This window comes from Anser cygnoides, chromosome 3, assembly GCF_040182565.1.
Source record: "Anser cygnoides isolate HZ-2024a breed goose chromosome 3, Taihu_goose_T2T_genome, whole genome shotgun sequence".
Taxonomy (NCBI): domain Eukaryota; kingdom Metazoa; phylum Chordata; class Aves; order Anseriformes; family Anatidae; genus Anser; species Anser cygnoides.
The window spans coordinates 96434766-96452105 of record NC_089875.1 but is presented as its reverse complement, the minus strand read 5'-3'; the positions used below and the strand labels follow the sequence as shown (position 1 = coordinate 96452105).

Sequence of the window (17340 nt, the reverse complement as noted above, 5' to 3'; positions counted from 1 at the left end):
TTATGAGCAATCCAGTAAATAGGTTTAAACAACTAAAGATATCAAAAAAGTAGACTGCGCAATCAATATACTCTTACCTATTTAAATTGGCCATCAGAATTATTATTTTTTGACATGCAAAATTCATTCTCTCTGACCCAGTGCTCCTTTTACTGCACTGACACAGTTTGCCAGATTTGCTCTAAGCCTGACTGGCATGTTTACTGGATCATTTAAATACTCTCTGCAACATTAAGCTATGCTGAGACATCGATTGTTCAGACAGAATTTCCTCAATAGTTGCAATACAGTATTTTTTTTTTCTGAAGACATGAAGTACCTTATGTTGCTCAACTTGAGCTTTAACAGCTTCACTATCAGTTGGAGCAGCTTCCCAGTCTGATGCAGTTTTGTCCATTTTTTGTAACCACTGCATCACTGAGGTTGATTCTTCCTGAATATTTTGCATTTTTGAAAGCATACTTTCTAGTTCTGAAATCTTTTCCTTCAGTAAAACTCCCAAATCTTCATAACTATGATTTACATCAGACATGGCTTGTTGAACAGCTGTCAGTTCTGTAAAAGGAAAGATGAACAAAGACTACATTAGATATTACATATACTTCAAACAATACTTAGACTTCAAGAAATTCTAAACAGTACTTCAAGTTACCATGGCTAATAGTTCCCCGAACCAGAAGCTGCTGAACACATTAAGAGTTATTTCTAACTTGTTATTATTATTTCTATTATTTTATATTATTGTATATTATTATTAATTATTTCTTAACAGTTACTAGTTTGACTGCCTAACCTTACTGCAGCAGCATCTTGCTCATAGTCAAGTACCATTATAAAGGTGTGTTATCAGCGAGAGAGCTGAGGAGGCAGTCAGCGTACTAAGCAGGCTGTAATTGAGAAGAAGGAACACTGCAGACTTAAAAAATAGTACATGGCTATCCCTAAGCATATATGAGTGCCTACATAAGGTCCTTTTTTTCTGAAAAGGAACTGGTCACATACAGCAATACAAATGTATGTAAAACGTGTGTCTTTGCATTACGTATACATATGTGTCTGTTCATGTTGTATATGTTGGTTGGTATTAAAAAGTTTCAAATCACATAAACTTCAATAATTTTCTCAAAATCCGTATGTCATATTAGAATAGCTCTCTCTCTATATGTTTATAGAAGTACATATTGTTCAGAAAGCAAAGATTTGATCTGTTTTCAAAGGACATACTGAAGGCAGATATTTTTACAGTTGATTTTAATATCATAATAGTCAGCATAGTTTCCTGATGCAACAGTGACATGAAATCTGTCTAGTAAAGATTGTTGCAATCAGATCTGTATACAGCATTTAAAAATATCAACATATTTAACAGTAGTTCATAAGCACATTTCTTTATCACATCCTGAATTTTTTACTTAGTGATTACTCACCTTTATTTTTCAGAAAATCCTGAGTTCCTGGAGCTCCTCCTTCACCATTTAACACTGTGCCACCTACAGCCCAAGAAAGACTAAGTCACGTGCTTAGCTGGGCCTTTTCCCACCAAAACACCAGCATTACACTTCCTCTTTGAAACAACACGATGAATAGTTCTCATTATAACATTAAAGAAAAATGTGCATGCTAACCACGTAAAAACAAACATTTTATTTAGATAGTTTTATATATTTGGAGGTTGTTTTATGTTTTAACCTGTTCCAGCCAGCTAATACTGTAAGTGGGATCACATATGCATAGCATATGCAGAGTGTGGGGGGGTGAACACATGCACATATAGTATGCATGATGCATGAGCAGTCTTACGGCTTACAATACTACGCTAAATAAATAAATATAGTGGACAAAGGTCTACGGCCTAGCTGTGAGGCCTACTCATACCCATATGGCTAATGTCACTTCTTTGTCCCAAAAAGCAATCTGTGCCCTACTGCTCACTGAGAACATTTTTACCCAACCATGTCTGGGCATTGCCCTGGAGAGTGGCAAACACTGAAACCAAGAGGAAAGCACTGAACACCGAGCAGCAAAGAAACCCAAAGCGGTCATTGCAGACAACACAACCAAAGACACAGCTTACTTAAGACACCTTTACCCACTTAAACAGGAGTGCACCTCTGCCCAAAAAAAACTCTTGGTATCAACAGGACAAACTCCTTCCTATCTCATCATTAGCAAGACTTGACAATATGTTCCATGCTGTTTCAGGGATTGCAATGTGGAATCCTTACTGTCACTCATAAATCCTGTCACTGTCTCTCAGAGGCAGCCAAGAAGCCCTACTAATCAAACAGCATTTCAAAGCCTCTGGACTCAGGGCTACACGAACCTTGTGAAACACCATCAGAGCACAGAGCTGGGACACAGAGTCATGGCACAGAGAAGGGCCAGGAGAACCACCTCCCGCTCTCCTGCACATTCGTATTCCCACGTGAGCAGTTAACAGGGAAAGATTAACGGTTGCCTTGGAGAAGGCCATGCATCCAGCCCACGGTACCAGCTGCACGGTTAGGGCCACCTTAGTGGCAGCTGGAAGATGGCAAGAGAAAATAAACAGATAAGAGAAGTCACAGCCCCCAACCAGAGCCTTGTAAATCTTCATGCTCTTATTAACCAGACTGTGTTTTTTTTTTAAACTGTGATTAAGTGATACACAGCACAGCTCTTGTCTAGGAGGGTGAATACTCTAGTCTGGAGGATTGTGACTGCTCTTACATGCTATTTATTTAATTATTTTTTTTACCTGGACACACAGAAGTAGAGAAAGGAGCAGAGGCAGGTGCACAAATATCCTATATAAAGTTCCAAAATGTTTTTTGAAGATTTTTATTTAAAATTCAAACACAAATGAAACCAGAAGTAGCTACTACCGAGAGATGTGAAAAAGAAAGTGATCTACTCTTGCCAGACAGGTATCCTCTGGAAGTCCCCATCCTTCCACTGTCCTTTGCAAATGACCACTGAAGGCCAGCACTTGAACTAACAAGGTCTGGAAATAAATTAAAGAACTGACTGAAAATGTGCTTATGGCCATCGAAACGCCCCAGGTACCACATGCTTTAAGTTATAGCTTCAATGATACTTAGCAGAATTACTAGATTCTGTAAAACAAATGAATGTTTAAACACTAGAGTACAGAAAATCATGGAAATATATTTGTTTTTCTTTAAAATCAGATTATAGGTAAAGATAAGTCAGTCAAAGCTTCAGGCTGGAAGCACATTTTGGCCCAGGAAATTCATACTGGGATACAAAGTTGATTCCCTTTCATGTCACTTTAGCTAAAATACTGACTAGCATTAATTATGCTATCATCATTGGGATGAGCTAGTTAGTCTAGGTAACTTCTTAGGTAAGTGATGTCCTCATCATCTTTCTAACAAAACCTTTGTGATTCTGCAATTATGTGCTTGTTTGAAGTCACACAGAATAGCCATGAAAAAGGTGTCTCTGTGAGCAAAGATGTGCAGGTGCATCAGTGTTTGCAAAAATAGGGTTTATATTTGTCCTACTTGCAGACTTGGCAGGTATACGAAGCACTGAACACCGATCAGATTAAGTCAATTTCTCATGATAAGAAGTTTGCTGGGATGAGGTGAAAAAGACTGTGATACTGTGCATTTTATTCACTCTCTGGGAATTACGGACAGAAGTAACAGGTTTTACGACTTGTCAATCATTTACAAAGTGCTTTTACACTATTTTGGCAATGTAAAGCAGTAAGAATTTGTACTGAATTATTAATGTAGTTAGACATAGCTGAAATGAGAATCACAACAAACGATGGTCAGAGTAGACATGGCTAACTGACTTCTCATGTGCCATAATATTCAGAAACCTAATCACAGGACGCAATACATGATTGATTTATTTATTTAAGGACTTTAAAAACTCCTTAGATGTTAGATTTACCTGATTATATGAACGCATACCTGATTTTGCAACTGCTCTCAGTTTTGCAGGAGAAGTCACAGCAGTAATCAGATTACACAACAACGTTCCTCTGCTATTCATTTTCTGCACTTCAGTTGCTTTTAACGTCCATTCATCTTTTAAATTCTGGTTAAGAAAAAGCGACAGTTGTTCATCGCAAAACTGAGTTCAGACTTAAAATATTTAGTGTTGAGAACGGAACAACCTTGTTACTTGGGAATCCCTGGTAGTACTGTATTGGGTTTACGTGGCAGTTTTGGTAGGCTGGGAGCTGCAGGGGTGTTTTCTGGGAGAACAGACCAGAGGCTGCTCCCATGTCAGACAGCCAGTTCCAGCCAGTTCCAAAATGGCCTTGACTGAGCCCATCAGTGATGCTGATGGCACCTCAGTTATAACATATTTAAGAAAGGGCAAAAACCGTTGTGCAGATATCCAGAGTACAGCCCATGCCACAACAGTTGGATGTGCCCCGAAGGAAGCTGCAGACAAGGGAGAGCCCACGCAGGAGCTGGCTCCTGGCAGGAGCTGGGGCCTGTGGAGAGGAGACCAGACAGGGGCAGGTTTTCTGGCAGGAACTGCAGCCCATGGGAAGGACCCCACTCTGGAGCCAGGGAAGAGCGTGAGGAGGAAGAAGTGGCACAGACAAAGTGTTATGAACAACCCTACTTCCCATACCCCTGTGCCACTTGGGGCAGGGGAGTGAGAATAGTCATAAGTGAAAGACTGAAGTTGAGCCTGGGAAGAAAGGAGGGATGGATGGACAGTGTTTTAATTTAGTTTTTGTTTCTCAGTATCCTACACTGCTTTTAATTAGCAATCTTTTAATCTTCCCCAAGTTGAGCCTGTTTTGCCTGTAACACTAATTGGTGAGCGATCTCCCTGCCCTTCTCTCAACCCAAGACCTGTATTTTCTCCCCCTGTCCTGCTGAGGGGAGGGAGTGAGAGAGTGGCTGGGTGGGTGCTTGGCAGCCAGCTAAGGTTAACCCACCACATATATCCAAACATGCCAAGGAAATGGGAATGTAAATGCAGACTGCAAGCTCCTTAGTCCCCATCACTGTGGCTGCCTATGCCTTATGTTTGTTCTTTGCCCTATTTCCTTTAGCTGTGTCTAGCTGCTTGTATCACAGTGTCTTACCAAGGTATCTTCCAAAGGCTTCTTTAACTCCTCTGTATTCAGAGAGGGTTGTGCTGCTGGAATACGTTCTGTTGTCTCTTTTATCCATTTCTTTAAAGATTCCACAAGTAGCTCAAAAGTATCCATTTCTTTCTGACAAGATGATACGTCCTCTTCTCTAGAATATTAAAAACAAAATAAGTTCAGCACTGGATGTCAATATTCCTTCTGATAATTAAACCAATAGATGTTATCAATCCAATAATGCCATTCCTGAATTCAGAGACAGCCTCAACGCTGGCTTCAAAGACTACAGACACAGATCTGTGAGTTTTCTGTATGAACAAAAAACATCCGTCTTTGTGGCATTTTGATAGAAGATGCATAGATGATTACAAAGTAGGTAGAAAACTAAGCTGTCTTGTGCTTATCCATCTAACTGGAGATGATAAAGTTACAGCGGTACCAAGGAGAGGCAAACTCTTGTCAGAGCACTTGTAACTTGCTTATCTTCTAACTGAACATGAATTGAACCTAAAGTGGTATGTTGGTAGGGCTGGTGAACTAAGTATACTCAGTCCTGTACAATAAAAGCAAAGACAGTGTTTCAAATACCATCAGATCAACCCTAACTCAAGGAATTGCATGACTAGAACAAGTAGCAAAATAAATACAAAGAATGCTTAAGTGATGAAAGCAAAACAGGCTAGATAGACTAGCTACAGATGTATTTCCAAACAGTTGTTTTTTTTTTAAATGAAAAAGCCTCTCTACTCTGAAGTTAAGTGTACTCTCTTGAGATAGCACGCAAGTGGATAGCAGTCATCATAACATTCACACAGTATTATTAGCCTAGGAGGTGGAAACACTTCAATAATTGTTTGACTTACTTTTCTTTTACGGTCTCCTCTACCTCTCTGAATTTTTTTGACAAAGCATTTACTTTTTCTACTACCAATGCTTTATCCCCAGGAAGAGCGTGCAATGAAAGTTCTTCGAGAAGCTGCTGCAAAACTTCCAGGTCTTTCTTATGTTGTGCCAATTCTACACTAGCCTCCTGCAAGACAGAATTATAACAGAATTATATTCTTCATATTAGACTCGGCAATTGGCTGTTCAAAATTAAATGTGATTTTTGACAACCAGCTGAAGCTGTGAAATAAGCATGTCTTATTTATAGTTCAATCACTTAGATACACACGTTGTATACAAATGGACTGGTACAGTACCTGCATATACTGAGATACTTCACTAACATCCTTTCTCGGAGCCTCAGTCTCACTGAGAGCCTGGTTTTTCTCATCTAGGAACGACTGAAGTTTTTCTGTCAGACCTTCAAATAACTCCACTTTAGTCTTCAACTCCTCCATTTTCATAAGCTTTTCTTTATGCTTCTTACTTGCTGCAGAAAACCGTCCTGCAAGTTCACTCATTTTAGCTTGCAGTGAGGATGCAGTGGATGGATCTGCTGTTTCCATGAACTTCTTCACTTTCTCATTCATAGTGTTTATACTGCTTTGGCGACCTGCAATGTCTTGTTCTAGCATCTGAAACAAGCAAAAGCCACTCTGTATTGCTTATAATTAAAATTTAAGAAGTGGAACTGGTCCACCATATGAAGTAATACAATAAATCAGTATAGCAGGACCATCAGTGTAAATCTATTTCAGCTACAAAAATCCTTATGCAGTTTCAGTTCATGTAACAGTCTTCTTTATTAAGTATTCTGAGCCCATTAAAGTAAGATTTTAATTCTTTCTGAAACCTTAACTTCAAACAAATATTTCTTTCAGAGTGTGATACTTACAATGCTTTTACTAATGATATCCTGAATAGCAGCAGAATTCAAAGGCACTTGATCTTTTTCTTCAAGGCTCTTTTCAACACCTTCCATCCAATCCAGCATTTCATCCAAACCATCCTGCACACTTAGGGATCGTGTCAGAGTTATTTGGAGCTTCTCATTCCTTTCATTCACAGACTTTGATAAATTGTCATATCTCTCCACAATATCATCTGATAAAGAGAAAATACATTTCAAAGTTTCCTTTAGCCAAACTAAACTTTTAACTCATTTTATTATTTGTCACCAGGTTAAGTGTGAGTCAAAAATTGCCTGTATCAGAAGTAAGCAAAACCATCAGCTGTATTCAGTAAAAACATACAACACAACAAAAGAATGGAATCAGACACAGCCAAGAAGCCCATACGACAAGTGAAATGAGGGAGCAGCTTACAGCTGTGCTCCCAAATTTTTAGAAGTTGGTTCCCATGCAGCTCTAGCTTCTGGCAGCTGTTGACTGCTCCCAAGAAATAAAATAACAGTATTAAGTGAGCTACTCTACAGCTATGTCTCTTATGTTATTGTTAGAGCTGAATGGCTTTTCTAGACAGTTCATCAACACGCTGGGGATAACCCTCTGAAAGTTACAAGTTCCACATACCTCCTATGGAGTTTCATCACCAACTCCAAAGATGCAAGTTTTTTTACGGTGTTGCTGAAAGTTACTTATGGGATTCCAGTACAAGACAGAAATGTGATATACACACACAGCATTCAAGCCTCAAACTGTGATGAATGCCATGCTGTACTAGTTCTCACAACTGACAGGAAAGAGTATTCAGTGTGGGTGGCAAGGTTTGGTAGCAGCAAGGTTTTTGGGGACTGGCCCAAGCTGGATACAGCCAGTTCCAGCCAACTCCACAATGGACCTGCCACAGGACACAGCTGAGCCCATCAGCCACGCTGGTGGCACCTCTGGGAAAATGTATTTAAGAAAGAGTAAAACGCTGCCCAGGAATGAGAAGTGAAACAAACAAACAAACAAACAAAACAAAACAAAGAAAGAAAAAGAAAAAAGAAAACCAAGTGGGAGAACAACCCTGCAGATACCAAGGGCAGAGAAGGAGAAGGAGGAGGAAATCCAGGCACCAGAGCAGAGACTCCCCTGCAGCCCAAGGGCCACAGTGGAGCAGGTATCTTCACGGTAGCCCATGGAGGACCACAAGCAAGTGCAGGTGGACACTTTCTGAAAGAACTGAGGCCCACAGAGAGACCACACTGGAGCAGGCTTACCCTGAAGGACTATAGCCTGTGGAGAGGTCCCAAGCTGGAGCAGGGGAAAAATGTGAGAACAGAGCAGCAGAGATGGAACTGTACGGACTGACCTCCCATTCCCTATCCCCCCGCATAGCTTGGTGTCGGGGTAGAGGAACTGGAAATGAAGGGGTGAAACTGAGTCTGGGAACAAGTGGGTGGGGGGAAGGTGTTTTAATTTTTTCACTTTCTCAACCCACAAGCTTTTCCATAATAATCTTCCCCATCATGTTGAGAAAGGAGAGTAACAGAGAGGCTGTGGGGGCATCATGCAGCTGGCCAAGGACAACCTGCCACGGAAAGTTACTTGAAATCAGAAGAAAATAAGTTCGGCCAAGCAAACTTCAAATAATTGGTTGGAAACAGATAGCTGGAGTCACATTCCTTGAACCAGAACATATCCTTTCCCAATGGTAAACTTATGATCCTCAGCAAATCCCTAACTCTGACACGCTCATCTGTAACATGGGAATTAAACATAATCCCTCCCTCTGAAAAAAACAAGTTAAAAATAAAATGACAGGTTTTAAGTGAAAAGCACATGATCAAACATAGGAGACAGCACAACAAAGGATTTACCATGTTGTAACAGCTTATATCTCAACAAAACACAGACGTGAGCAGTGACACAGAGATGTGGAAACCCTGTATTTTGTCTCTTCTGGTATCTGCACGCCACAAGTGATAAAAATGGGTATTAAGAAAAGCAAGCATTTTACCCAGTGTTTTCTGAATCTCATCTTTGTCTGGTGTCAACTCTCCTCTTGTATCCAAAAGCACTTCAGCAGCTTTTTTAAGTTTTTCTACAGCAATTTGGTGGTTAGACACTTGTCCTTGAAGAACCTGCAAAATTCCACAATTGTCAATTATACTGTTCAGTATAGGTACAACATGTAAGGCTTGAAATATACCACACAACCTAAACTTAGTGCTGGGAATAAACTAACTTAATTTGTGACCTCCCCACAAACATTCACCACTGGCTTTGACTAGTCTTGGCCTTCTGACCCTTGTTTTAATTTATTCACCATCTTTTTATCTTCTGTCCTACAATACACCTCTGACTCAACTGGTTTCTTGCATGTAACTTCAAAACGTGTCTTTTGGTTAATTGTTTTTTAAAGACCATTTGTACTGACTCAAGTGTTATTCATAAGAAAAATAAACTTATTTTTCAATTCAGCATCAGAGAACAGAGGGAAAAACATACAGTCAGCAGCAGTTACACACTAACCATCAGTTGTACTAACAAAGGATCAGGCTGATATTGTAGCACCAACATGAATACCTTGAAAAAAGGGCATCATCTTTACAGTTTTTAAAACCTCCTGGAGCCAGCAACACTGAATTTTTCCTAGGTTTCTCCCTCCAACCAAGGAACACAGGTTTAGAGACTACCCCAGCTATAACTTGTTCCAGAGTCAACAGAGAGAGATCGAATCAACTTCTGAAAGTGGCTTTCTCTCTCCGGTGTATAAAACCTGTTTAGGGTGAACAGTCTCTAAACTACTTCAGATCTCTGTGCTAGTGTGTATGACGTATTTTTGTCTTGATTCGCTTGAACTTTGCAGAAGTCCAAAATGAAGGGACCTCTCATTTTTTTCTGATACACACTAACGCTATGAACATACAATTCAATCCCATCTGCTATGCTGGGACAAAGAAGTCATGTCAGTGCATTCAGCACTGGTAGCCAGAGCACAACATTATGCCAGAACATAGTGTATCTTGCTACCCTGTTGACAAAATAAAATTCAGACAGACCTGAAGAGAACTTTTCCTTACACTAGTGAAATATACTGTACTTGTACAGAAGAAATAAGAGAGAGAAAAAAAAAAAAGACATACCAAAAACGTTGCAATGCTGGCAGAAAGCAAGCAAACTTATGCCAGAGGCACTGAAGATTATTCTGAAGAACAGTTAATCCCCATAAAAAGATTAGACTCCACCATACTGCCAAGGCCTGTGTCTAGCTGGATTATCAGCTGCATGTGTTGGCTAGAAGGGACAGCTTTAACTTGCAACACCTGACTTCTTCAGAAATTCTCTTTGTTTTGCTTTCATTAATTGTCTTCCTTTCTTCAGCCTCCTGTTTTTTCTCTTCCTTTGAATCTTTTGAATCCTTGCATCTTTGTAGTCTCTCCCTTCTTCCCTGCTCATATTCAGAGTGCTCTTTTGTGTGGCAAGTAATCCATGTAGGCATTTCATAAAAGAGCCCTAATACTCACTCCTTTTGTATTACTTGCATGAAAATTGGCATTATACAGGACATAATTCGTTTTGGCATAAGAAACAAAAGTTTAAATGGAGCTTCAAATTGTAATTGGTGTTATTTCTACCTTTCTTGTGCTTGGAAGTACAAATGCACCTCAATTGTTCCAATGTCTTAGAGTCCAAAATTTACACTTCTATTTATGAAAGAACTGCTAATTTTCTTAAATCTTACATAATTACTATATTTTTTTTATTCCTGTGACGTGTCATATACCAAAGTGTTGAACAATTCCAGTGGCAGATTTGAAAGATAGCATGTAGTAAATGTATGACTTTCAGACTGTTTTAAGGGAAATAGTTAAAGCATCCACTTTCCAAGAGACATTGATTACTGTTTGTCAATAGCAAACATACCAGACCTGCATAGAAACTCCACATAGCACAGATCAAACAGCAATGAGATGTCGGAACAATAACCTTGCTTACTGAGAAATAAAGAATTTGCATTTTAATTATAGTATAGATAATAGAATGTGTTTATGAAAATACAAGAGTCAGTTCTAAGATAACAGACTGTATGAAACTTTAAACAAGCCACTTTACACTTGGGTTCCTAAAGCCTCCCGTAAGCCTACCCTTTATGAACCTAACTAGCGGTTTACCTTCACAAGCTCCATCACTATCCTGTCTTGCCTATACTAGGATCGACATAAAGTTGTGAGTTACTTCCTCAGTGGAAAAACAAAAAAACAACAAACACCTGTTTTTCTGTGAAGTGCAAATTATTTTATATCTGCTTTTAGTGGGGTATGTAGTGTTGGTTACAACTGGAGAAAGTAAACAGACTAGAAAACTGTGTACTGCTGATCCAGTACGATCCCTTACTGGAGATAATGCAGTAAACAAACATGAATAGAAAAAAGTAAGAGTCACACACAAAAAACAACATATGGTCTTCTCCATCAGGGACCTGGTCACAAGCCCTACTGTGACAATGAACTGGAATCACTAAATCCTTTGTTAGTTCAAAAACTTTCCAGATTTCACCTACTATTTGCTGAGTGATATGAAACACATCTAGTTTTCATTGCTGCTAATGGCATCTTGGTCCCTCATTTTATTTTCACCCTAGTTCTTTTCAGATAACACACTAGACAGCTGAATTTGAGAACTATAAAAGTTGCATGCAGACTTGCAAGGCAAGAATTTGGCCTACAGCCACTTGGATTATATTAGATTATCCAGTTTTTCTGACAGAAAGCAGTTCTTTTTAGGACAGAAGAACTGCTTTTTAAAGCTTTTTACCTTCGTTTCTTCCAGTTGTCTTTGGAGATTTTTGGGATCCACTGCAATTGGCTCCGATAGTTGTTTGTTAACAGCTATTTCAGAAGCCTGAAGACCCGACAAAAGTCCAGATGAGGCATCTTCATAATGCTGGTATTTATCTGCCAGGTCCTTAAGGTTATTTCCAAGGATGCTACACTAAAAGAGCAGAAAACAAAAAAGGAAATACTCAGGCATTGTACTGTGTGTTGTGTTTCATAACAATCTCACTGTCTTACTTTCATTTCCTGAAATACTGAATGATTTTTTTCCTGTAGTCATTCCACTGACTAATAGATTTTTGAACGCAGGTAAGACAGTTGGGCAGGCTAGACAGTTCTTCCTAGTTTGTGCTCCTCAAGCATGATTTATGATCAGTTCAACAATACAGTCAGCAAACCAGAATTTAACCCATTGTACCAGAACAGGAAAAACTTTAGGAAGACTTTTTGATCCGCCAACTTAAATATTCTTTATCAGCGCCCTGATGCCAAAAATCTAGCCAGTAGAAGCTAGAAATTTTCCAAAAAAACAGAAGGTATGTGCATATTCGTTAAAATACAGAGAACAAATAATTGTTTTCATAAATATCTGCCTAACAAATCCAAAGCGATATTGCTCCATAAGGCACATACGCTTTGTTTTGGCAACTTAAGGATGTCACCTAACCAAGTTCCTATTAGATCGATATGTTAGTATGCTCCCAAAATGAACACAGTGAATCATCACATAAAGAGGCCAGTGGAACTCTGTTTCGGTCTTTTCAGAGATGGTTTCACATAAAGAATCTGACTGTACTGAGTCCTAATATTTATAAACAATTATGTTAATAATATTTATAAAGTGTCTTTAAATATTTATATTTTGAACCTTAGATACACTGCATTTTAGTATTTACATTTGGTACTTCAGCTCCACCTGGTGGGCAAATATAGAATGCACTCAGTTATACAGCCAATTAACTAAGAACTGATTAGATTCATTCAATATACAAGCCTATAAACTCCTGTATGTGCACACAAATGCATAAATATGTTACTATTAAATACATAATATATATGCAGTGTAAGTATATAATATGTTAAATATTTTATTACAGACAACAAGCCTTTACAAAAGGCAAAAAAGTTCCTGCAAGCCTATCTACAACTTGGAAGATCTCGCTTTTTTGAAGTCTGCCCTTCAATTTCTTGATTTAGTAAGACAAGTCTACTTTGTGTTGGTTTTGCTCTTCATAGTTAGGGTCAAATATTTAAGGTATCTCTATTATGTCTGCTAAATGTATATATGTAAAGGGTAGAATTTGGCAAATTGACCAAAGTGAGATCACAAATAAAGCTGCTCTAATAGAATTTTTATGTGGATAAAACTAAGTTCTTTGAAAATTTTGCAATTAAATCTTTACATTCACACTCAAACTAAACACAAAGTAGAAAATTTAAACCATTCAGACTTTAGGTATTCTGGCACTCAACTAATGCAGACATTGTAGAAAAGCCTCTTGTTCTGTTATCTAACTTGAAGAAACAAAGAATTTACAACTTCCCACAGTAATTTGTTTAACCAATTAGCCCCTCCTTATGCAAACTGCCAAAATCATAGCAGTCTTTCCTATTTGGTATAAATAAACTTACCTTAGTATAGAGAGATTTAAAACGATCTGAAGCACTATCCAGTTTATTTTGCACTTCAGCATAAGTAGCCGAAGTATCAATACCATCTTTGTCAACCTTGACACCATCTCTTTTGCTACATGACCTTGCTGCGTCCAAAACTCTTTGTCCAGAAATTGTAATATACCGTAAATCACCTTTGTGAGATATAACGTCTTCTGAAAAACTCTTTTGCCTTTTCAATTTGACCATAATACCACTGAAGTCAGAAGCACCAGCCTCCAAATTGTCGAGCTCTTGTTCTGCCTGCTGCAGCCAGGTTTCAAATTCACTATAGTCTGTATCAAACTTCTCAAGTTCTTCCCTCAGAGAATGAGTCATCTTCATTTTCCGTTCAGATTCAGCTAAAGCAGTCTCATACTGAGCCTTCAGCTCTTTCATGTTCCTTTGCATCTTCTCCTTTTCTTCGGGGGAAAGGTAGTGGCCTTGCTTCTCAAGTAGTGCCTGAGCAGATTGAGTTGCTATTATGACAGCCTGCTGCTGTGAAATAATTTTCTCATGTTGAGCCTGCAAGAAAAAATAATTATGACCAGCGCCTTCTCAGATGATTCCATTAGACAAGTACTGTCTTGAAATCTCTGCTGAATTCTGCTTAGAAATGACAAGTAAAAAAAAGTCCATCAAAATGATTAAAAGCTTTTAAAATTTTCCTGTTATTTATTAAAAACATTTTCTGACTAATTTAAGTGAAAGCTTGACTCCTGGTCAGCATATTTCTTTGCAGTTTCAAAATTTTAAGAAATATCTGATGGTAATTTTAACCAGATATACAGTCCATGACCAAACGGAGTATTCAAATACCACTGGATATATAATTACACAAACACTTCCTCCTATAGCTCTAGAAGACAACTCTGTGTAGTTAAACCATACATTATCAATCTCTTTAGTTTTGTTTTTCTTCCTAATAGAATTTATCTGCTTATTACTTAATACTTAGGATGGTGTGCTTAATGTAATCATTTTTTTCTGGTTCTCTGTCTCAAAATTTAATAAATTAAGTATCTGAAGGTAGGCAACTTTCTAAATCAGAAATGTTCTCCTTTCTCTAACATATACTGTAGCAAGCATTTCAAACCAACAGACCAAAAGGAGTGAAAGCATCAAACTTTAACAAGAATTCAGGTATTTCCTTCTGATATTCTGAGTGAACAAACATTCTTATAATCTGATTGAACAAACGTATCCGAAGTTTTTTTATTTTGTTTTTCAATTTCAAGAGCCGTGATTCTTATCTAATATATCCCTAAAACAGGGCCTTTTGACATTAAAGATCTAGCCATATTCTGCACATGTAAATTGTTTCAATATCATCAGAAAATAGTAGATCGTAGAAACTAGAACCGTATGCTAAATAAAATCCATAATTTAGGTTATGTCTTTCAAAAAAAACACATCTCCGTTCTTGAAGGTCCTCAATTCCCATGTAAAATGGCTATGTAAAATAGACTAGTATGCTTTTCTTCTATATCTACACTGGACAATTATCCTGTAGGCATTAGATACAGAAGAGAATTGCGAAAGATGTGAAAGTAAATTTGTTATGAAAACAAAATCAAGTTATTTCATTTCCTTCATTTTTTTTAATAAGAAAGGAAGACCAAAATAGTAACAGCTATCGACATTACCAGTTTCAGCTACACTCCCATCAAACAACATATGGAAGTTTTTGGTCGCTCAACTGTAAGTAAACAAAGGCCATAAAACTGAGCTCTGTTATTTTAAATGCCTCCGATTAACTTACCTGGAAAATTTGTTTTTAAAATGCTGCACTGTGGTTTTATGTAACTCATTCCTATGAAGCCCTGAAATAGTGCTAACCAATGTGTTAAAGGGATAAGAAATGAAGAGTACAATTTCAGCAAACTATTAACTGTAGCTATTTGTAATCAGTATTCACAGGGAATTGCAGGGGATTAAATTTGGCTACTACAAAGATTTTTGAAAAAGTCTCATAGAGGATATGAATTTATGGTGCTGCTTCTTGCATTTTATTACCTGTAGTACTGATCAAAATGTGACTGCACTGCATTAATTTCTCACTATAAAACTTAAAAATAATAGACTCACCATCAGATTCTCAGAATTTGCCTTTGAAAATATGCTCTTTTCTTATTTTGCAGTAAACAACCACGGTAACATTGAAGAACTGACAAATTTGCAATACATTCTAATTACTGAAATCGCTATCACTGTGCACCACTAACTTCCTAGTGACCTTTCCAAAATCTATTACAGAAAGGGTGTAATTGAATTCACTCAAGTTGTATGAAGACTGACAAGTTTAGCACATCAATGTAAATAAATGCAGTAATAGTACCTTGACTTTCTGATACTGCTGGTTCAGATTATCTTCTGTGCTTTTTACTAGTCCATCCACTTGACTTTCAATGTCTTGCTGAATATCCAACAGATTACCATTGACATCATCCTCCTCTCCTTCCAAAGCCTTCACATCTCCCTCTTCAAAGTGTGTTCCATTCTGTTCTATCGCCTGCTTAAATTTCCTACCGTGCTCTGCTTCTTTATCCACATTTGACAACCAATCCAAGAGATTTTCTATTGTATTTTTACTTTCTTCCAGCTGTTCTATGGCTGCAACCTACAATGAAATTATACACTTTTAGTTCAGAAATCTTCTTTAGGCACTACGTAATATTATATGCAAACAGACCATTTAAAATACATTAACATTAAAAATTGGCATATATATTGCTGTTTATTTTATATAAAAAACAGGAAGCAGTTTATTAGTCACCCAAATTAAATACTTAATCTGTCCTCAGTATATCAATAACAAATTGCAAGACTAATCCCTTAAAAAACATAAAAAGTTTGAATGAAAGTACGAAATGGTTGCCTAAGAACCTTTTCTGTTTCTTGCTTAATTGCTGTTGTCATAGCCTTATCCAGTTCTTTTTTGGACTCTTCTGCCTTCTGGCTAAGGAGCAAACACTTTGTCTTAGCTTCATTCAGTTTCTGTTCAAGAATAGCCTTGTCTTCTTGTGACAACTTCTCTCCATTTTCTTTCAAAAAGGTTTCAGTATTTTTCACAATCTCTGCCAATGTCTGGGCACTTGCTCTCATGTCTTTTTGTATCTCCTTTTGAGAAAAAAAGATTGCAAATAGAAGTAAGTAAATTATTCACCAGATCTTTCTGATTAACCTTGTTATAACTTCTGCTCTGGGAGCAAACACCTTTTTTTTTTTTTTTGGCTTTGTTCAGCAGCTCAATTATTTTTTCCCACGTACACAGTAAAAAATGTGCGGAAGATGATGCTAAAAGGCAAGGTCTCAATAGGAAAGCAAACAAACTGAAAGGACTCTGTTACATAAAGACACCAAGGAGAGTGCAAGTATTACTAGAAGAAAAAAAAAGCACAGAATTGTAACCAACCCCTTGTGCAAAAACTCCTCAAAATGTTGTAAGCAGGTATAAGCATTTCAGTCTTGTTATTCAACAAGGTAGTCTAGTCACTCTCCTCTGCACTTAGTCTTTTTTACTTCATGTAACTAGAATTGTACGTACCTCTTGTTTGGTCTGGTATTGTTCTAGCTCAGCCTTGCTGTCTCCAATAATGAGAGATTCTTGCTGTCCAATGAGTCGATTTTCAGTCTGTCTAAGCAAGTCACATATTTCCTGCAGCTTCTCTTTGCATTCCTGCTGCCGTTCAGCCACATCCTATATTAGAGCCAAATACAATTGAACGATAAAACAAAAACTTCCCCACTATAAGAACTAACAGACACTCTAAGAGGAATTAACCTTTGAACACCAATATTGCAAAGCAATCTTTTTTAAAGTATGCTGTAAACATGATAGCAGTGGTACAAAGAGCAAGATGAACATATAGAAGTTATGGATAAACCTCAAATATGTTGTAAGTAAGAGAGACCATGTTTGATGGAATTGCCCAATAGAAGTCTGGCCATGCACTTATGTGAAAGATGAAATCTCCAAACGGCAGGAGTGAAAATCCAGTCTCTT

General features: G+C 37.8%; 1 protein-coding gene across 23 annotated transcripts in view; it reads right to left on the bottom strand.

Moving 5' to 3' along the window:
* The window catches only part of DST (dystonin), a 298953-nt gene that overhangs the window by 84782 nt on the left and 196831 nt on the right, over positions 1-17340 (bottom strand). For all 23 annotated transcript variants that reach the window (XM_066994752.1, XM_066994757.1, XM_066994753.1 and 20 more), the window contains 13 exons: positions 16882-17034; positions 16221-16454; positions 15673-15954; positions 13314-13859; positions 11662-11838; positions 8861-8984; positions 6852-7060; positions 6274-6591; positions 5935-6101; positions 5066-5222; positions 3927-4053; positions 1428-1490; positions 320-555 (listed from right to left, as the gene is read on the bottom strand). In XM_066994752.1, coding sequence (XP_066850853.1) covers positions 320-555; positions 1428-1490; positions 3927-4053; positions 5066-5222; positions 5935-6101; positions 6274-6591; positions 6852-7060; positions 8861-8984; positions 11662-11838; positions 13314-13859; positions 15673-15954; positions 16221-16454; positions 16882-17034 — 2793 coding nt within the window. The remainder of the gene's footprint in view (positions 1-319; positions 556-1427; positions 1491-3926; positions 4054-5065; positions 5223-5934; positions 6102-6273; positions 6592-6851; positions 7061-8860; positions 8985-11661; positions 11839-13313; positions 13860-15672; positions 15955-16220; positions 16455-16881; positions 17035-17340) is intronic.